The sequence below is a fragment of the Rhinolophus sinicus genome, linkage group LG06, assembly GCF_036562045.2.
Source record: "Rhinolophus sinicus isolate RSC01 linkage group LG06, ASM3656204v1, whole genome shotgun sequence".
NCBI classification, from domain to species: domain Eukaryota; kingdom Metazoa; phylum Chordata; class Mammalia; order Chiroptera; family Rhinolophidae; genus Rhinolophus; species Rhinolophus sinicus.
The window spans coordinates 2,489,536-2,511,477 of NC_133756.1; the positions used below are offsets into that span (position 1 = coordinate 2,489,536).

At 54.4% G+C, this 21,942-nt stretch overlaps 1 protein-coding gene across 1 annotated transcript in view; it reads right to left on the reverse strand.

Annotated features, from left to right (window-relative positions):
• Positions 1-517: 517 nt before the first annotated feature.
• The window catches only part of SPSB1 (splA/ryanodine receptor domain and SOCS box containing 1), a 65,232-nt gene continuing 43,807 nt past the window's right edge, over positions 518-21,942 (reverse strand). Inside the window, exons 2-3 of the mRNA XM_074334093.1 lie at positions 9,862-10,704; positions 518-2,403 (exon numbers count right to left, since the gene is read on the reverse strand). Coding sequence (XP_074190194.1) covers positions 2,276-2,403; positions 9,862-10,555 — 822 coding nt within the window. The 5' untranslated portion in view covers positions 10,556-10,704 and the 3' untranslated portion in view covers positions 518-2,275. The remainder of the gene's footprint in view (positions 2,404-9,861; positions 10,705-21,942) is intronic.

The following is a 21,942-nucleotide window of genomic DNA, read 5'->3' on the forward strand; positions in this document are numbered from 1 at the left end:
CTTGACTGTTGTCTTTATCACTCACCAAGCCTCTAAATAAGCCAGAATTTCCTGTCTTCTCTCCAGGGGGGTGGGGTGGGGACCCTGCCTACAGCAGCTGGCAAAGACTCATCAGGTCACTGCCCTTAGCTCTGGGGACACAAGGTTGAATGAAGCAGCAGCTCCTTCTGCCAAATGCCCAGAGCCTGGACAAGGGCTCACAGCCTGCTCCGAAAAGCTACTGTCAACTCAAGCTTTAGAGCACAGTGATGTGTGGAATCCTTTCTATTAGGTCATCGAGTCCCTTAGTCTGGGCTGCAGGCTCAGAGGACTTCCGAAATGGGGTGGGGAGTTCTAGGATCAGCCCTCCAGGATCCTCCTCCTCATCTGGGGCTCTGACTGGCATCCCACTCTCTGCCAAGGGGCCAGGGGGGATCACCTCATTATCTGGTGAAAGCCGTGAGTGGTGGAGCTGGCTGGGTGGGGGGGCATGCTTCTTTCCCTTCCCCTAAGGCACAAAGAGGGACTCAAAAGTGGCTTTGTATTTTAATAAACTTTCCTTTATTAGGTTATTGACTATTAGCGACCATCATAAAATAGAATGGGAGTTTCAAAACTGTACAGGCCACAGGGCTCTGGGCTGAGAGAAGGAACTGGGGGGGCGGGAGGTGCAGAGAGATGACAGAGCTGGGCGATTCATCCAGCGTCTGCGGAAGGCGCTGGGTCAAGGCGGTAAGGCTGTGTACTTGAAACTCTCTCATCTCATGTGCAACATTCATCAGAATATGACCCACCCAGAAAGAGGAGAGAGGAAAATCTTTCAAAGTCTTACAGGTAAGGTTCCCCCTCCTGAAAACAACAACAACAAAAAAAAACACCTCACAATAATAAGGTGGTAGGTTACATTCCTCACCCAGTCTTGGCACCAATTTTGTGCTTTAAAAAATATACTCCATTGGAAGACTTTTTTTTTTTTAAAGGTACCCTACAGCAGCTGTTTAACACATAATTCTTACGGACAAATATATATGCATATATATTAAACATTTTAAACAAATAAAGTCATCTATTGTACCTGTACAGAAATGAACTGAAATCAGACTCTAAGAAAGCAGACTTCAAGATAAAGAAATGGCAAATGTGGTGGCAGGGTGCAGGGGTCTGCTACGTGGGGGAGCTGTGGCAGGGAGGCATGTCCGTCTCCCGCTGGCTGCCCCGCCCCACCCCGCCCCGCCCCTCTGGCTCTAGGGGGTTGCGATGAACTCAGCACTAGACGGCCTGACTCCACTCTGGTCTTCCCCACCCTGCCCTGCCCTTGGTGTCTCAGGGGACGGAGACCCACTCATCCGCCCGTCTTCGTTCGGTGGTCCTCAGAGCTTCTGTGGACACACGTGGGAAACAATCAGCTAGGAAGGCAAAAGCAAAACCAAACCCACACCTAAAAACCCATGGAAGACTAAAGAAATAAAAGCACGTGCAAAGATGTACGAGGCCAAGTGTAACTACGTGGAGACATGGGAGCTTTCACAGCCATGGAGCCGTGACCCCTGGGACACTCATACTGCATGTGAGGCTAATGTGCCCTGAGGGGCCCACTCAGGAACGCAGAGCAGAGCCCCCTGGAAACTGTAGGTCAAACAAAGACACCTGTGCCCAGGTGTGGACACACCACAGACACGACCCAGCGAGGACGACAGGTGAGGCACACACATGCCGGGGAGTGGCAGGTGGAATAAAAGCAACAGAACACTCCAGAGAGGTGACCAAAACAAGGTCCCTTTCTAAATGGAATAAATAAATGGCTTTTGTTATTGTTAAAAGAATAAATACAGGGGATGGGGGCACTGGCAGCCAGGACAGATGCTGGGTGCTCGTGTGCCTGCGGACGGCCCAGTTCTGGGGTCTGCCTCGGTGTCCACGGTGTGTTTCTGACATCCTGAGCTGCATCTCCGAGGCACGGCCTCTCATCTAAGCACCTCTTAGCACCCCTGGGATCTGCTCTCGGTGCCAGGGCCCCTCCCGGCAGGGTACCCATGCCACCCCGAGAACAGAGCTGATCAGAGCTCAGTGCCGCACTTCTGAGGAGTTTATTCTGTGTCTTTGTCCAGAGAGGGGCTGTGATGTGCCATGCGGGGAACTTCCACCAATGTCAGGAAGGGGAACAGCCAGGGAGGACAAAGAGGAGGGCAGGGCCTTCCTCTGGTGGCCCCGGACGCCCGTCCAAGGCACAGGGTGTGGCGGTGGCTCGGTGAGCTGGCACCACGTGGCTGTCGTGCTGGCGGTCCTGGGCAGAGCGTCACTGGTAGAGGAGGTACGCCTTGAGGGAGGCAGGCAGCGGCAGTGCGTGGATCTCACCCAGACGCTCCTTCCCCAGGGCCAAGCGCACGGAACGGCGGCACAGATCCATGAGTGGCAGGGGCTCGGCTGGGGAAACCAAGGAGACAGAGAGCGTCAGGTGAGTACTGCTCTGGATAGTTCTACACCAAACAGCACTAACAACAGCAGCAATAGTATCATTAATATTAGTTTTACTATGCAGACAATAAATGAGTAATTTTACGTTTTAAATTAATTAACACATTGTTTGTGGGAAACGAGTAAACTCGTCATATCGCCTCTAGTAGGAACCGGCAAAAATTTTGCAAAGTAAATAAATAGAGACCTCTTTTTAAACTAAAACACTGAAAGTTTCATAGAAAAATATCAAATAGATCGAAAGATATGAATATTTTACGGAAAGTCTAATTTTGGCGAGAAAATGTCAAAAAAGCCCCGCATTACGACGCGATTTGGCGGGAAAATGCCCGCTTACAAAGTGTTAATTATGACTAGCTAACACAGCAAAGCCACTCTGGGCCAGGCACCTTTGTGAGCCCTCTGCAAACACTAATTCGTTTAATCCTCACAATGGCTTATTAGGATTTCATCATCACAGGAAGATACCATGACCAGCATCCCATTTTACAGAGGAGGAAACTGAGGGACAGAGGGTCCAAATAACGCCTAGGGTCGCACTGCTGGGAGGAGAGGAAGCTAGAATTCCAGCCCAGGCTGTCCCTGCTCTTACCCACCGGACAAGCAACAGCCTTCAGCTCGTGTTCATCTGGGGCACACAGGAGACAGCTGTCCCCAGCATGCACCCCGAAACAGACTCCACACAAACTTTCAGGAAGGGAATCATTTTGTGTTAACCCGACTGCCTGCAGTACTGTCCTCATCTTTATTTTACAGCTGAAGGCACTGAAGTGCACAGAGGACCTAATGTGCCCGGGTCATAGGCTGGGATTCGAATCCAGGCAGTCGGGGCCCAGCTCATGGCAGAGCTGACTCAGCACCTGGATTCGAGAGGGGCTTCTAGCTGCAGCCTGCAAGGGCACCTGTGTCTGTGTGTCCCCGGATGGCTCGGGACCTGTCTTCCTGCTGCAAGGGAAGCTTGTGCAGCTGGAAGCTCAGATAAACTCATAGCTCCAGAAGCAGTCTGAAAATCATTTCCTCCAAGGTCCCATGGCTCTGCTCACCCCGCCTCCCAGAGTGGACTTTTCCTCGCTCTCTTCCCTAAAACTAGGTCCAGGTGAGCACACCTGGAGCCACCTGGGGTCACCCCACAGTGCTCTGGACAGCTGACACGAACGGATCTGTGTCTGCACCCATGGTCTCCCCTCCATTCTGGGGCTCTTTTGTGAGCAAAACCAAGGTCAGACCAAAACACGGAGAAAAATCCCAGCATTCCTCTTGAGACCACATTCCACCAATAAAAACTGGATTAAAGTTCTTTAATACTCCCCACGGTGTCTCAAAAATATTGAAAATAACATTTAAAAACTCAATTATTGAAGACCAAATCCTATGATTGGGGTTGTGGGGGGAAATGGGGAGTGACTGTAAGTGAACATGGGTTTGCTTTGAATCAATTGTGGTGGTGGTTGCACAAGTGTGGCTACATGGTACTGAGTCAGACCCTTTAAAGGGGTGAATGGTAGGGCAGGTGGATTATATCCCAACACACCTGTGATTTAAAAAAAAAGTAAATCTTAGGTTTGACAATGCATTTACTAACTTCCAGGCTTTAAAAGGCCAACAACTGCTCTTTATCTCCCGTGGGCCATGATAGGAGCAAGAATTGAAGCGGTAAATGTTTTTCACGGAAAGCTTTGAAACGGGGCCTTTCCTGGAGACGGAGCATGAACGAAATGACCTTCTGTCCTTAAAGGTCAAAGTTTCCACAGGCTGCTGGTGAGTAGGGCCGGGTTTCTCCCTGTCTGCTCACCCCATCTGCTCGCAGAGCCTTGGGTCTCCCTCGTCATAAAGCGTGCTGCCCGGGCGGTCCCAGATCTGGCTTCTCACTTCCACCCTGCACAGCATATCACTCCTCTGCCCGGGCCTCAGTTTCCCCACCTGTAAGATGAGGTGTTGGACCAGATGCTCCCCAAAGTCCCATCCAGCTGAGATCCTGAAGGCCAGAAAACTCTCTACTGAGGAGCGGCCCTTCTGTGGGATCGAGTTGGGAGGATTCAGTGGTACTTCCTCCCCTCCACTCGGGGCTCCCTTCCATCTTCCCCCAACCCCTCCTCCCTCAAGGATGTGTCTCACCCCCACAGGGAGGCAGAGGGGCTTCCCCTGGTTGCTGAAGACACTTGAAAAAGCACCAAGAGCTACTGAATGTGGCTCGAGAGCCCTGCTAGACTGTGGAGTGAGGGCTGAGGGGGAGTTTCCATCATGCCCTCTTGGCTGAGTGGGTTTCAGTTCAACTCATGAATATCCTCACGAAGAAACGTTTTTAAACAGCAGAGGCCTGCAGAAGCCGGGGTCCAGCTCCCTTATTTCATGTACTTAATATCACAGCCCCTGTAGCAGCTGTGGCTTATGGAGCACCTGTCGTATGCCTAGTGGGCACTGAAGTCCCCAACATTCAGATGGGGAAACGGGCTTGGGTGGAGGTGAGAGTCAGGGTCCAAGGTCTGAGAGCCAAGGGCTAGAAGGTGGGTATACACCCAGGCTCATCAAATTCTAGGGTCTGGCTCTTTCTCCATCAGCGTGAAGAAGCAGCTCCCAGTAGCCCTTTGCAGTTTACCCAACGGGGCAGACATCTACAGCTACTTCTTCCACCCCTGCTGAAAGCATCTGTGGTGTGGGGGCACTTCCTCTGCCTGAACGTCTTTGGACCACACTGAATAACCCAGTTGGGAGGGTTCATGCAACCAGAAGGGAGTGTCCCTTGGACATGTGAGATCTTCCGAGATGGATGACAGGACTGGCAGCTGACGGCTGCAGTGGGGTGGTATGAGCCGAAAAGATGGCCCAGGTCACCCAGGCATCCCATGTATGGGTCTATTCTCAGGTGCCTCAAGTACAGAAGAAGGTCATCCCCCTGCTGATCCTGTAGGACCCAAATGATGCACGGGCCATGCTCTGATTGCTTTTCAAAGGCTGGCCTGACCTAGCATGCGCCAGCCACAGAAATGGACGTGGGCACTGTGCCATGGAAAACGTTTGACCCAGGGGTTTTGGTTGGTCGCTAACAGGACCCTGAAGGTCTCCCCCACCTCAATACTTTGGATTGAGGGCTGCAGGCTCTGTATCCAGCTCCATCCACAAGGCTGGGTGTCCACTGAAATTCTGCTGAGGAAGTGCCCAGAGGAGGCACAGTTTATCCGATGACCCCTGGCTGCTGGCTCTGCCATCTCTGGGAAGCTGAGGCACTCGCTCATTTACATAGTTTATATGAATGAAAGAGGGGGTGGCGCCCAGTGTGCAGAACAGAAATCAGGAAGTGAATCAGGCGCTATTTATGGGAGCAGAAGCTGAGGAACTGGTCGAGCCCATGTGCCAACTTCAGCATTTTGAGGAGAAACGGTTACCTGGTGGCCTATTTGAACATGCACAGCCCCAGCACTGCAGCCCATGGTTCTTGAGGTTCTCTGAGAACTTGCAACACAACTCAGGTCCAGAGCCTGTGTCTAGTTCATGGGCTAAATGAATCAACTTCGAATCTGTGAGGTCAAGGACCCATGTCTCACGCCCTGGATTCAGTGATGGCCCCACCCTCACCTTCACTGCCCCTGTGACTGGCCTCGTGCTCACTCCTGCCAGCAGCTGGCAGTGAACATGCTCCATTGAATGGATTCTAGCAAGACATGGTGGGACAGCCCTCCCGGCCAGAGTACGTGCATTTCCCTTTACATTAAGCAGTTCTTACAAAAAGGAAGTAAAACGAAACAGTAGTCCCTTGTCTTTGCCAACTGGGGAAGGACGCCTGACACCTGGCTGGGTAACATGGGCACCCTTGGTGCCCTGGCCCCCAACTCTGAGAGCCTGCTGTCACCATATGACCAGCCTTTTGGGGGCATGGAGTCTAGAACCCCCCCCCCACACACACACACACACGGCCTCTTTCCCCCAGAGCCCAGCTGGAAGAGAGGTGCAGGAAGGGGCCACGGGGTGAGGCACACAGGAAGACACCAGGAGGAGGTCACAAAGCTGAAAGGCTCCCGATGAAAAGAGCTAAGCCTTTCCTGAACCCACAATCATGACAAACTGCGCCAAACTTGTCTCAGAGCCATGAAAGAGAGAATTTGAACATTCCAAGCTGCAGGGGAAATGCTCCCTTAGTCAAGATGCCTGCTGCCAGTGGGCACTGAGGGGACCCACAGGTCAGGGACTCTCCCCTGGGTAATGGCCCATTTCCTGCTTGCAAATAGGCCTTTTCCTTCTGTGTCTCCAGGGATGGTGGCAGGCAGGCCTGGGCCCTGTCTCCCCACTGCAATGGCCACCTCCATCCCTTCACCCCAGGAAAGAGCAAGGCGACACAGCAACCCCTCTCGTTGCAGCCTCAACCCCAGACGTCTACAGCCCCGAGGAGGACTCAGAACAAGTGGTCTGTGGTCACAGCTGGCTGGACGGTGGGGGAGGTCACACAGGGACACACTGACAACCTGCCACCTTTGGCCCCAGCACAGGGCAGGAACTCTGTGGAGGAGGGTCCGCCTGGTGTGCAGGGGAAGGCGGGCTGGGAGAACCAAACGCCCACTGCAGCACCCAGGGAGGGCACACAGGCCAGGGGACTTTAGCTGACCCGCTCTATAAACAGCTGCTCCCTGCTGAGGTCAGGGAGTGGAGGCTGGGGTGGGGAAGGAAGGTGCAGCTGACTCCCCAGACGTCTCACGGAGCAGTCATGGGTCAGAACCACCTCCAAGACTGCGAAAGCAAAGCCCAGTTCAGGCCTGACACCAAGGAGATGTACCTAGCCAGACCTGGCCAGAGCTTCTGCCTGTCACGCCCTGCTTCCTGGTTTGACCCCAGACCAGGTCTCCCTGTGACATTCCTCCTTCCTCAGATGCCTTGGAAGGTAAAGCAAACCCTTGTGGGCAGAGGACCTAGGCCCCCTTTGAACTCACCTGTAGGGGCCCCACCAGGTGAGCACTGGGCTTTTTCATCCTCCTCCCAAACAGTGCTGTGAGGAGGGGAAGCTCTTGTGGGAATGCTCTGTATTTGCTGTCTCCACATCTGAAGGCGGGGGGAGGACAGTATCCCCCTCCCAAATTCAGGACCACCTGGAACTTCAGAATGTGGCCCTATTGGAAATAGGGTCTTTGCAGATGTAATTAGTTAAGATGAGGTCACACTGGAGTAGGGCGGCCCTGACTCCAATGGCTGGTGTCCTTATAAGAAGAGGAGAGACACAGAAAGCCATGTGATGATGGAGGCAGAGAATGAGGGATGCATATACAAGCCAAGGATGGCTGGCAACCAGCAGAAGCCAGGAGGAGGCCTGGGACGGATTCTCCTTGGAGCCCTCAGAAGGAAACGACCCTGCCGACACCCTGATTTTGGACTTCCGGCCTCCAGCACTGTGGGAGAATACATTTCTGTTGTTTCGAGCCGCCCAGCTGGTGGTTATTTGTTCCAGCAGCCCCAGGAAACTAACACACCACCCTTCCTGCTTCTCTCTAAACCAGCTACTCCGTCAGACTTTTGACCCCACCCACCCAGATGACTGTCGTCAAGGTCACCAGTGATCACCTCATTGCCAAAGCTGATGGACGATTCTCAGCCATCAACGTACTCCACCTGGCATCGCTTTGTCCTTCTTGAAGTGCTTTCTTTGCTTGGTGTCCAGGACACCACTCTCCCCTCCAGCTCCATGGCCACTCTGCACCCAACCTCTAAACACTGATACGCCCCAGGGCTCAGCCTCAGTCCACTGACCCCTCGCTCCATAGGTGACCTCACCCAGGGGTCATGGCTCTAAACACCATCCAGCTGAGGGGGAGTCCCCTCTGACCACTGTCCCAGACCCTGTCTCCAGACTTGCAGAGCCATCTGGTGTGTTGAGTGAGCATTTCAAATTTCACTTCCCCACCCTGGCCCTCGCCCGCATCACCTCTGCCCTAGACAGCTGGCATAGCTCCTCCCTGGTGGTCCCTCTTCCCCTCCTGTCCATTTCTGTATAGCAGCCAGAACGACCCTTCCAGGACATGAGATGCTCTTAGCATAGAACTGACACGTCAGGAAGCAGGCTGAGGGTGGAGGTCCTAACATATGGCACCTCAGCCTACTCTCCACCTGTGCAGGGGGCTGAGGACACTGTACCACCCTCTTGGGTTTTCCCATCTGGATATTCCAAAGTCAATGCTGTGCAGAGCAGGGCCCACTCTTGTCTGACCAGGACTGGGGAAGGCGAGAAGCAACGTCTGGCATATGACTCTGGTGTGGAGAGAGGGGAGTCTTCATCACTGACCAAGAATGTCCGAGGTGGGCGCAGGCCACGGGTATTTCCAGCCTCTACCCAGGGTCCACTCACAGAGCAATTCTCAACAACCCACTCCCAAGCGCATTCCCCGCTCCCCTCGAACCCGAAGGTTTGGAGACTGCAAGGTCCGAGTAAGCATCTGTGCTCCTGACCCCTGGCAGGGGCCTCACCCCCCGTCTGACCTTCGGGGGCCAGGGGTTAGATCTTGGGGTACCAGGTCAAACCTGCCCCACAAAGATGGTTAGCACATGGGTGAACAAAGCTTTCTGGCCCACCACTTTCTCATGGTGGAATGTGCAGATGGTAGAAAGGACCCAGGAAAGAGTGAGGGTCAAGCATGGGGTGGCCAGTCCCAGACCCCCACGACATCCTGCCACCATGGGCTCGCAGCCAGGCAGCCACAAAGCCCTCCACCTCCCAAACCAGGACAGTGCCATCACATAGGTTATTTTCACATATGGTCTGAGAAAGGCCACTTGTTTTCACAAAGGGACAGGTGGAAACTGCTGCTGACTCAGCCTGTTTATAATCCACGTTCTCTCCAAAGGTCTCCTGACATCACGACTGATCAAGCCCCTCTTGGGAAACTGTGCCCCAAAGGAGCCCATGCAGAAGCCTCCAGCACCAAGAGAGAAAAGCCCTAAACTGGTCTAATGAGAGAGAGAAACCATTGGCTTTCAATTATGTGAGAGGACCTAGTACCCACAAGGCCGCAGACCCCAGCTCAATAATACGCTGGCTACTAAGCTAGACTTTGGGCAACTGCAGATCAAAAGGAAAGGCAGGTCAACCAGAAACAAACCACATCTATCAAAGGCCATCAATTCATTCATTCATTCATGCATTCATTCACTCACCCCCCCACTCCCCACCCCCACCCATCTATCCATCCATCCACTCGTTCATTCACCCATGAGGTGCTGCCAGGTGACCTGCCAGACTCCAGCTAGAATTCTTCACTTAACCAGAGGCAGGCAAGCATTGCCTCTGAGGATCTGAATACACCGGGGTGTCCACTCAAAGACATTTTAATTCCAATGGCTGGGTAAGCCTCTGGCCAGGCCCAGCCAGGACCCCAGGGACACAGGGAGTCTGGGGACAGTGCCACGTCGGACAGCGCAGAGGACACTTACGGTCGAGTCCGTTCAAGTAGCGCATGCGGATCTCACAGTGGCCCCAGACAGCACTCACGACAGGGTACAGCTTTTTGCCCTTGAGTCCCCGAAAAGCCACTCCCATGTACTGTCCATCCACAATGAAGCTCAGGGTCCCGTCGTCCATGTCCAGGGCCACCAGGAAGGAGTCGGGGACAATGAACGTCTCGTCCGGCTCCAGAAAGGCCGGGTACGTTTTGCTGGGTTGGTTTTTGCCGTCGTGGTAGAGCCGGTTACGCCCCAAGTCCCAGCCCCAGGACTCATGGTTATTCCCCACGAGGGTTGTATACCCGACGGAATGCAGGGGGGCGTCGGCTGTCGCCACCCCCACCACGGCATGTGTGCCCCGCTGCCTCATGGCCCACGTGATCTGCCACACGTGCAGCCCCCGCGTGTATCCGATTTTGCCCCTGATGGCGTCCGTGCTCTGGGCCACCGGATGCCGGTGAAAGATCAGCCTGTCATCCTCCTTCACGAAGACATTGAGCGAGCGGTCGTTGTTGTTCCACGAGTGCAGCAGCTGGACGTCGTAGGACACAGGGGGCATGTCCAGCAGCAGGTCCAGGCGGGTGGGCTTGCAGTAGTCCAGGCCCTGCAGCTCCTGCTTCAAGGGCCGGTACGTGGGGTCCCTCATGTCTACAGTTTTGATCCCTCCGGTGACCTTCTGACCCATGTTCGCCTTCCGTTTCACCTTGGCACCAACTCCCAAGGCAAACGCATCAATCGCAGGGCCGCTGCTCCAGTTTGCCGCTCAGGCCCAGACGGAACTCTGAAGGAAGGCAGCTAGGCGACCTCTGCAAGTGGTGGAGTGGTCAGCGCTGCCTAATGGATGGAAAGAAAAACAGGAAGCTGGGTGAGCAGGGGTGCAGGGAGAAGGGGAGAAAGTTAGCTAGGAGCACAGGGGGGTGCAGAAACAGGCCGACCCCAGACACGACCCAGCAGCCTGGCTTCTGGGCTCCCATTGCACCTGATACGGGGCAGGCCGGAGACTTGGCACAGAAGGAAACCCGGCTCTGTCCTCGTGGCTATGTTGTCACAAAGGAAACAGACCGCCCACCCGGCACTCCACGTGGAGAGGTGGGCTTGGGGGCCGGCGTTCTGCTTCACTCTGTTGGGTGTACCAAATACCTAATCACGGTTCCTCGGGGCAGAAGGCCAAGTTGGCACAGATCTTGAAATCAGCCCATGCAGTGGGCAGCTTTCTTGGTCAAAGCAAGAGGGGGCTTACTTCCCATGCCGGCTGCTTGGAAAGAAGGGGATGCCCCGGCAGGCAGCAGAAGCTGTCTGAGGTGCCCACTCCAGCTCCCCCTCTCCTCCGTTCCAGATAGGCCACCTCTGGTTCACGCCAGGGAAGGGAACCCAGGGTAGACAGCAAGCTGAACTTGAGGTCTGCAAGTGCATTTGGTCAGAAGGCCTCAGGGGCTCTTGGCTCTGTGGTCCCTGAGACGGACGGCAGCAAGCTCCCCAGCACGTCCCATGTCCCAAACCTGCCTGGATTGGCATAGCCATCAACATTCTTCTCAAGGCCCCTGGGCTGGGCTCGGGTCAGGGGGGCACAGAGACTCTCACCCCACCCCCCACCCCCAGGTAGTTCTGGACCAACAGTTGGACGACCACCACTTTTTCCTTTAAACAGAAGCCAACGTTCGGCTCCTCGAGTTCCAGCAGCCCATCTAGGGACGAAGTCTGACTCCAAGACACCTCATTCCTACTCTGGCTTCACCATCTCTTGGCTCCTATAAGGGAGGATGAGGCCATGGGGTGGAGAGGTCTCATTGCATCTGTACCATGACCTCCATTGGCAGTGCCAAGAGGGTTATATCCAAGGAGGATGGGGCTGAAATATGGGGCTGACGGGATTTTCACCACCCCTGCCATTCCTGTCCTCGGGGCCCACCGTGGACAAGGGAAAAGAACAGGCCGTTTTGGTTTCCTGAGCCTCACTCCTCAGCCCACAGAAGGGATTCCTGGCTGCCCGGTGTGGGCGCCGGCCGGGGTCCTAGGACCAACCAGACAAGGGGGAAGGCAGGCTACTGGCTAAATGAACATAACTAAATGAGTCTGCAGGGGGTCTGGAGGAGAGGCCATTGGCGTCTGGCTTCTGGGAAAAGCATCACCGGGTCACTTGTTCTAAGGAGACGAAGAGAATACAAAGGCGCCTGGGGTGGGGGCTGCAGGGTCCCCTCTGCAATTGGCATATTGCTTTCCCACATGGAAGTGAAGACAGAGCACCTGCTGGGAGATGAGGGCAGTGCCTGGCTGCAGGGAAATCTGGGAACCTGGGACCACTGTCCTGCCTGGGGGGAGCCCCGGGCCCAGAAGGGCCAGGACGGGGGTGGAATGTGCAGCGGGGCTGTGTCCCTCGGGTTTTCTAGCTGGCCTGCAGCAGTCTCCTTCTCCTAGGAAGACACCCCATGAGACGCTATCTTTAGGCCTCCTGGAGGCTGGCTCTGGGCAGAACGAATGTTCTCATGGGGGAACACTTGGCCTCAGATTCCCTTATCTCAGTGGGCAGGTCATGCTTCTCGCCCTCCCCTTTCTGGTGTGGAATGGAGGCTCCCTCACTCTCTGAGGCAGTCCTTTCTTCAAAGACAGGCTAGGACCCCTTGTGTCAAATGTTCGCAAAGCCGGTACAGAGCTGAAGTGTCCCTCTGCAAGAAGGGACTGCTCTGGGTCAGGAAAGTTCTGGGGATATCGTGACCCCCACATCCTGGATTGCCCAGGACAACCCCAAATTCAAGCTTTCAGTCCCATCGACTCCCGAAAGCCACGAACGCATCCAGGACTCCCCCATGGCCATGCTGAAGGGGCACCCCATGACTTTGGTGGCTGCTTGCCAGGCCACGCGAGGGCAGGGAGAGCCTGATTGTCGGTGTGAAGACGTGGACCTGGTAATGGCAGAGACTGGCCTGCCTGGCTGCAGCCTTCCCTGACCCCCCTCTTTCCTGCCTCCCCAACCTCCATTTGAGCATATTTCTGAGCTGGGGGAAGGCTGGTCCGAGGCAGTTCTCAGAGTCAGAAGCATTCATACCCATCTCTGTCTGGACACCTCCTTCTGGCTGGTGCCCAGCGACCTCTCTGTATAAGACCCAGTGGGGACACAGGTCAGCTCTCTGGGAGGATGAGGAGTAAATTAACTTCCTAAGAGAGTTCATTTTACTGCTTCTAGGAACAAAGCTGCCACTGCCCTTTTGTTGGCTCTACTGTCAGAGCAAGAAGGACTCTCTCCCAGAATCTCAAGGCATGGAAGACCCCACGCACCCCGACCAGACCCATGGGAACAGGTGAGAAAAGTGAGGAGGAGGCGGGGCCGGGGTGGAGAGCTGGGGAGGAGGACGGTGGGACAGGAAGGCGGTGGGGAGAAGTCCTCCCAACACAGTAACTGAAAATACTTGGAGAGAAATGGGTACATGAGGAAGGACCGTAACAGGGAGGATGGGGCGGGGGGAGGAGTGGGCAAGTCCAAGGTGGACCAAGGGGAAGGGGCGACGGGGTGGGGGTGAGAAAGGGAGGGAGGGAGGGCGCTCTCAGGCCAGCAAACCTGGGCCTGGACACATACACCTCCTACTTGAGCTTGACCGGGCATCAGCAGGCTTTTTCCATAAAGGGCCAGACAGTAAATGTTGTGGACTGTGGACTGGCCAGTCTCCGTGCACCTACTCAGCTCTGCCTTGAAGCTCAAAAGCAGCCACATGCAGTGCATAAATAAATGAGCAGGGTTGAGTTCCAATAAAACTTTACTGACAAGAACAGGCAGGGCTATAGTCGACCAACCCCTGAGTTAGACTAAGGGCCCTCCCTGCACATCATCTCTGCTGAAGAGGGAATGCTGTGATGGCTGCAGTAGGAAAGCAGATGACAGAGGTGGGAAGGGATCTCTCATGGCCGCAAGGTCAGTCCAGCCTCGGAACGGGTGATCACAAAAGAGCGTAACCGCACGGGGTGGGCCATCTGTTTGTCCAGACCAGCTCCACAAGCTCTTCCCATTCTGAGACTCCACTGCCTCCGAGTCCGGTTGCCAAGCAAGTCCACGTAAATGGCCCTTGTGCTAAGCTCCTACCCTACTGGGCCCCATGTTGGGACCTACCTGAGAGGGAGGGCCCCTTCGGGCACCTGGACCACATGACCTTGAGTGGAGAGAGGGCAGGTAAAGGTGTCTGCAGCATCACAGGGTGACTTCACAAGGGCACCCCAGGGCCTAGCCAGGGGACATGGGCTACCCACTCTGCTATTTCGGGGCCACCCTGCCATCTAAATCACCTCCTAGGTGGTCAGTTGCCATGGCAACCGTAGGGCCTCTCCTGACTCACCTGTCACCTTCTGGTCTCCACCCTGTGCCAAGGCCGTGGTTAAGGCCAACACTTCCTTCTCGTCACCTTCCTGCTGTCCACGCCTAGCCACCTCCCTGCTGTGCAGGGTCACCAAAACCATCCAGCTGCCCCCCTCCTGCCCTCTAGTTTTGAATGTGATCAGCCCTTCTATGTAGTACCCAGGAGTCCCACTAGCCCCTTCTTGGGGACTGCTGCCTGGCAGGGCACTTCCTCTGGGCTCATCTCCAGCCTACTCTCGTCCGCCAGCCCTGCTCCTGGGGCTTCCAATCCTGGGGGGGAAACCCATGCACCAAAATGCTGGCCCTCCCTAGGACCAGCCCTTAGCTTTCCAAGCTTCTGCTTGTTCCTCTATAAGATGGGCGTCCCACATTTACCTACGACTCAACTCAGACAGTGTTCCTGAGAGGACCTGGTACAACTGGCATTTTCACTTTTGTTTTTGCTTTTATTTTCTAGACCGTGCTCCATATACTGAACAAAGATCATTGTTAGCTGTCTTCCTGGTCACTGCACCTGGTCCTGCAGATGGACGCTGTCTTTGGGCCAAAATCCACGTGCTTGGACTGTCGAGCCAGAACAGATCAAGTTTAAGGTCCCTTCTAAGCCAGGGGTTGGAAACTTGTCCTGTAAGGGGTCAGACAGTAACTATTCTAGGCTTTCCAGACAATATGTAAACAAATAGACGTGGCTATGTTCCAATAAAACTTTATTTACAAAAACAGTGGGCCAGATTTGCTCTAGAAACCATAGTTTGCTGACCCCTGTTCTAAAACTATGCAAAACTGCTGACACTATCGCCAAAACACCTTGACATGGAGCTAGGAGGCAGGTGTCTGGAGGGGGTCGCGTTACCCACGGGAGATGAGTGACAGAGATACTGGTTTGGTCTATGCTACTCCTATTAACACTGGGCCAAGGAGGGCGTTCCCAGTGGGCACCACACTTCAGGTACGAAATGACAGAAGCAGTACAGGCCCTGGCTCTGGGACCAGCCTCCTTTCCTGCTGTTCTGAGAGGCAAATGCAGATGCCCAGGCCTCGCAGGGCCCAGAGCTACCACAAGAGAGTCAGGGCAAGGGACGGCTCAGCAAGTTCTTGGTGAGTCTCCACCAAGTCAGAGGACCCAGCCCTTGCCCCCATGAGAAGAAGCAAAGCCACAGAGGGTGTGAAGGGTGTGTCCTAGTATTGCCCTGCAGGGCTGGGACAGAGCTAGTGACAGCTGGTGACAGAGCTGGGCCTGCTGCTGCCACCACTACCCACCAGCCACACGCAGCGAGGCACACACACACATGTGCACACACGTGCACACACCCTCCGGCACCGGCAGCTGCAGCATCCAGGCTCATGCGCGGGACAGAGCGTACAAGTCCAGACAGTGCCCTGGCCGATGGCTGCCTTCATTCCCTCGGCGGAGTTCTCATTCCCAAAAAGCACATTTGCACTTTAGCACGGTGTCCCCAAGACTGTATCTGCCCGTCCCTCCTCATGGCTGTCTCAGGTCAACCCTCAAGACAGACAAACACCTGCTCTGTACCCCTCCTGCGCCACCCACCTCTGATCACCCAAATAACATATGGTTCCCACTGTCCTCAGTATTTGGGGCTGCAGGGCAGGTTGTCCAGCACCTCGTCCTTGCCCAAGACCAATGTCACGCCTGGAGAAGGGGTGAGAGGGAGAAGGCCAGCGGGAGCCGGGCCCAGGGCTCCCGGGATGGGGGCGGGGGTTCACATCCTCGGAGGGTGCGGTGCTACCCTTGTCAACATGCGCAAATGCACCAGGACGAGAATTTCAACCAGGAGTAAGAACCCATGTGTACCTATGAATATGTACGTGCACCCCCCCACACACACACACATGTGCTTAATATGTTCAAAGGAGCCCTGACTGCAGGACTAGTCTTCTGACGGGAGACAGCCGTTGTTCTGGGGCGGGCGCTCCTAGCACCATTTTTCTACAGGTAAAATCAGATTAAAAAGAGTCAAAGGAAAAAAATGGCTGTCAAAGGGAAGGTTGGGAGGCGGACATGAGAAGGGACATTCTGTCCACAACCGCTGAGCGTGTGCGTCACAACAGAACTGCGTCTTAGTTGGGGTCTAGGTTCTAGAACCTGTGTCAGAGCCAGTGTGTGCGGTGAAAGCCACCCCGAAACCGCCACGTGGACAGCCTCCTCCCCTCGAATGGCAGGCAAACCACCACCACCACGTGACCGTACGACTGCTCCCTGACCCAGGTCGATGAGCAGTTGTGGTGGGGACACTGAGACTGAGGGTGCTTCTAAAGCCTCACCCTTCACGCTCCACTTCCTTCTGTTCCTCTGCTCACAGCTCGGCCAGGTCCCCACTCCTGCTCACACCCTGTCCCTGCCTGGCAAAGCACTGGCCCCAGCACGCCATGGGGACAAAGAGAAGAGGACCTGACCCCAATATCAAAGCCAAACACATGGTCGCATACCCCGTCTCACGCACCACAGGGCTGGGTTGGGCGGTGGAGAGAACCACACAGTGGACAGGAGGCAGGAATCACAGCCACACGCAGAGACACCTGTGCCGCTCACTGGCCCTGTGCACTGACTCATCTTACCTTGAAGACGGACACAGAAGGACATGAGTGTGTGCACGGGTGTACACACACACACACACACACACACACACCAGAAGCTTGAAGGCAAGTCTTTGAGATTTTGCATTTACTTACAATAGAGTAGATGAGATCAAAAGCCCTGGGACAGATGGGAACGGACGTCTACTATCAGGACAGATTCCACTAAGCCCTATGGTTGGACCCCTTTCATCCTACTGAGAAGCCCCATCACACTAATGCCACACACACATCACCTCGCAGTACATGGTTCACTGCAAAAGGGGATGCCTCTCGGACCCTCTACTGGGCAAAAGCCTCCCACCCAGCGTCCCCGCCCCCACCAGAACCGCCTATCTGTGTGGGATTCCAGGTGGGCCCTGGGGCTCTAAGTGGACGAGTGTCCCAAAGCCTCCTCCTCCTCCCACTGCTGACGCAGATAGCCAGCGAAGGTGGTCTCAGCCCGGGGCCTGGGGATCAATGCTTCCATCACAAAGGTCTGCTTCAAGAGGGTTTGCTGGGGTCACAGCTCTTCGTAGGAGGGAAGAGCAGAACCTCACAAACCAACTTCCCTGTAGTTTCTCAGTTTCCTCCAGTGGGCTCCTCTGCACCCTCAGGTAAAGAGGCAGCCAGGGACGGAATGGGGGGCTGCACAGGGAAGGGAGCCCAGAACTGGATGTTGATCCCTAGACGGTGGGCGGTGTCAGAGCATCCCCGAGCTCACTGCGTGAGGGTCCGAGACCTGCACCAGGCCTTTAATGATCTCAGGTGGCGATTCTCTCTGAATGGGGAGGGCATGGGCACACCCCTAGCCGTGTCTTCGGGGCACATGTGGGTGGAGAATGCCTGCTGGATACACCCACTCTTTTCACCGACACAAGGCACGGAGCAAAGTGCTGGCACAGCACAATCAGGGAGAGGGGACAAGCGATGTGGGACACATAGGGTTAAAAAGGGCTGAGAGAAATGAGAGGATTGGGGAGAAGGCCACTCATGTACAGGTGTGGATGTGTGTCCGAGACCCACAAACAGACCCCCAAATTGGGACATGCTTCTCAGTGTGCAGGTGCCATCCAGGTGTAACACACCAGCGACTGCCCACTGGCCATTCTTCCGGGGTCTAGGAAACCCTATAGCCTTGCACAGGGACACGTGGACAAAGACACTCCCTGAACCATAAACTCCAGCCAGAGGAGGCAGCCACTCAGATGTACTGACTTAACATAAAGGGTAACATGATGCTGTTACATTTTAAAAAGCAAATTGGAGAACAATACACACAGCGTGATTCCATTTCTGTAAGAATGGAATTTACAAAGATTCTATCTGTGCACATTTATCTGTTTGCAGGCATGAGGGAGAGGTCTAAGAAGAATAAACCACCAAACCTTTCACAATGGTTAATCCTGGAAGGCGGGGTGGGAAGAACGGCTGTTCACTTTCAACACATTTTGAATTGAAACTTTTTAAAAAAATGCATGTATTACTTTTGTAATGAAAATTATTTTTAAGTACACGAAAAAGAATAAAAGGCTGAAAAATATTGGTGTAACATACTACACTCACAAGAATAAGTTGTCCCCAAAGCAATTCCTCAAGGCTCTCCAGACATGTCACTTCTTTTAAGCAGGCACAGGATATGTGTTTAATTTACCCGCCAAGATACACATCGAGAATCCAGAGTCGACAGGGGGCCATGTAAAGGACAATATTTCCAGCTAGAGTTCTGGGGCCATCCCAAAGAGGGACATTATTTTTATAGTAATTTATCCTAAGACTTCCGATTACACTGTTTCTAAATCACAAATTTTAATTTGCCCGGTAGGATTGGGGGAGCTGTCTCTGCTGGCCCCAAACAAGAAATGAACAAGTGTTCTGTGGGGAAACCCGAAACCCAGCCACAGCTGTACGGCAGTCTGCAAGGGCCTGCAAGGAAGGAGGACCTGGGATGACGGCAGTGACCGGAGAGGGGCAAGAATGTTAACCCTGGGCTCAGATGGGACAGCAGGCTCAGCACCTGCGTGGCAGTCCATGCTGTCCCGCGGATTAAAGCCACAGCTCTGCAGTTCCGCCTTCCAAAAAAGCACTTCTCAATCAATTCCCCTTGGAGCCCCATCCATACTAAAAATTACCCTTTTGTTTTGTTGTTTAAGAGAAAGTTCATTGAAGGAGCAGTGTGCTGGGTTGGAGACACATCCAAGGTGATAGGTGACAAATGGATGGAATAGAGGTGGGGGTAGGGGACACACAGATGAGGCCACCAGAGAGCAGCAGACGCACACTCACCTCCTTTCAGCTCGGTCCCCCTCAGTGCGTCCTACTGACCCCAGAACAGTAAACCATTGTTTTGACCCAAGACGGGAAAGAATGAAATTCAGGATGTGGAACCAGGTGACCTATTTATAAAGCCTCCTTTCACCTGAAGATCAAATAAGCTCCCTCCCTCCCCCTCCCCGCCTCACACATCACATATCGGTGGTTGCAGCCCAGGATTTTGCAAGAGAAGCATGCCCCCAGCAATCTGGTATTACAGCAAAACGTGACCTCTGCAGCTGGCTGAGCGGCTGCCCGGCTCTGCCTGCTAATTAGGGTTTCGTGCTCCTGTGAGCCAGGACTCCACAACATGCTTGGGTGTGGGAGTGCTCAGGGTGTACTCCATGCAAGCCCGGCCATGGAGCTCCTGGCAAAGGAGCCACCAACAGCAGGGCGAGGGCCACGTGGTCACAATCCCCCACCCCATTCCACCTGCTCACTTGAGGAGAGATGCCTGGGAAAGAAAGCCCAGGAAAGCTGCATTCTTGCTCAAGCAGGGATATGAAAGTCTCTGCCCCTAGACTCTACAAAAAGTATTGGACCCTTCTGGAAAGTTCTGACAAGTGATTTTGGAGAGAAAATCCCACACGGTCCAGAGCTCTAGCCTCTGACCTCAAAAGACCAAAAATGCACCTGCCATAAACACCTACGGAAGGACCCAGATTACTCATGGCACTTTCAGAAAGGGCTCGAATCAGTTGAGCCCTGACCCTGGGAAATCAGCATTACATTCATACAGAGACTGAAAATTAAAATAAAGAGTCACGGCTGCAGCCTCGTCAAGGTTGTGACAACGACGACGTGTGCTCGGTTCAGAAAAGCCCTGTTCTTGGAGGAACCTCAGTGACACACAATGACACACAGTGACCTTCCCGAAAGCGTACCAAGACAGTGGCAGATTGGGGACCCCCAGCATCGCCCAGCCTGGGGTTGGGCGTCCATCAAGCTGGGACCTGCTGATCCGTGTAGGAGCTGGGACGATCCACAGAGGGGGCGGGTAGGGGGCAGGGTAGAGAGCAGAGCCACGGCCACCTCCATGGGGGAGAGCCCATGGGAGCCACGGGGAAAGGCTCGGGGACTCTGGTCCTTCCTGGCCCCTACCTAGCTGGGGGCAGAAGCCTGCAGCCGCACCCCCCCCTGCCCCCGGGTGGACTGGGTGGCCCTAGTGAGCTCACTCTGGCCCTGGGGAAAGTATGGCTCACCTTCCCTGAGGTGGGCACCCAGAGGAGCCTCCACAGGGTAACAAGGATTCTGTCAGGGGGCCCAGCACTCACTCCAGAGCCCACCGGCCTGAGAGGAGGCCTGCCCGCCGCTCACCTCCACCGGGGCGGCCCCCAGGAACAGAAGTCTGACCCAGCCCAGGCTTTGGGGCCGGGAGGTCTGAGTGGGAGCAGGTGACACTCTGGCTTCTTCCAGGGGGATGTGCCAACTGGGAAAGGTCAGCTCTGACAGTGGTCCCTTGGGTCACCCTATGTCCCTCCAGGGAGAAGGAGCAGGAGGAAGATGAGGGAGAGACCTAGGCCTTGGGAGGACCTGGCTCACAGAGACGCGCGAGTTAGAGGGCGGGTCTGCTCGTCCCCACTGCACACCCAGGCGATGCTCTCAAACCCCTGGGAGTATCAGAGGAGGGCAAGGGCGGCGTTCATGATTTTAGCATGGAGCTGTGTAGCTAAAGAGCTCAACACAGCATCAAACACACACACTAGGTGCTTAACACACTAGAAGACACCTAAAAAATCTGAGTGCAGGCGAGCACTCAGCCAGGGAATGCCCAGGCAGGCGCTGGGTTAAGGCCTCACAGGGTGGCCCACGGAGCCCGGCCCGTCTTGGAGGGGCGTCTTGGGAGTGGTGAGACCTGCAGGCATCCTTCCACCAGGCGGGGAGGCGGGTGGGGAGACAGGAAGCCCCACGTGAGACCACAGATCCCGCCAAGCTGCCTATGGACGCACAACCTCAAAACCCCAAATTAAACAACCCCTTAGGTCCAAGCAGGGGCAGAAGTCCCATAAGCTTTTTACAGGGGGAACAGGCTAGTGGATGCTCTCCTGTAATTACGTTCACAGGAGTGGTTCTCAAAGTGGGGTCCCCAGACCAGCAGATCAGCGTCATCTGTTAGGGCCGCACCCTGACCTACTGAATCAGAAACTCTGGGGTGGGGCCCAGCGGTCTGCATTCTAATAAGCCCTTCAGGGAATTAGGACACGGCTGGTTTAAAGGAACCGCAGATCAGCATTTGGCATCACAAATCCACATTAAGTGAGAGCTGCCAGGCTTGGATTGATAACCACCATGTTTAAAACTTCGTGTTCTATCTTGATTGTAAATATTTCAAATGTTATACATGTTCATAAAAATCTCAATGCAGAAATGTATGAAGCATAAATGAAAACGCCCTCTGCTTCCAATCTGGTGCGTATACAAGTACAGATACGGGAAAGTCACTTAGGGGAAAGGATCCACGACACCAACTACTCCTCAGTTTGCTTTTCCCAAGTCACAATGCATGAGCGCCGACGTCAGTTTTACGTGTTTGTAGCTGCACAATATTCCATTATCATAATTTTTGTAACTTTCTCTTACAGACGGACATCTGGGTTGTTTGAATGAAACACGGTCATGTGTGGGGAGTTAAGAATTTCTCCGTAACAGGATGACCCTAGAGCAGTTTCTTTTCATTTAGTTCACGGCCACCTCTCAAACTCTCGGACCTCAGCACCCCACCCCCACCCCACTGTCCTTTTTCAGTAGAAGAAAATCGAACATTGAAGTACCCACCAACAGACTTTCTGATTTTCCAACTGACCGTGGTGGGCCAACAGCGCTCGGGAGCTCCTTCGTAG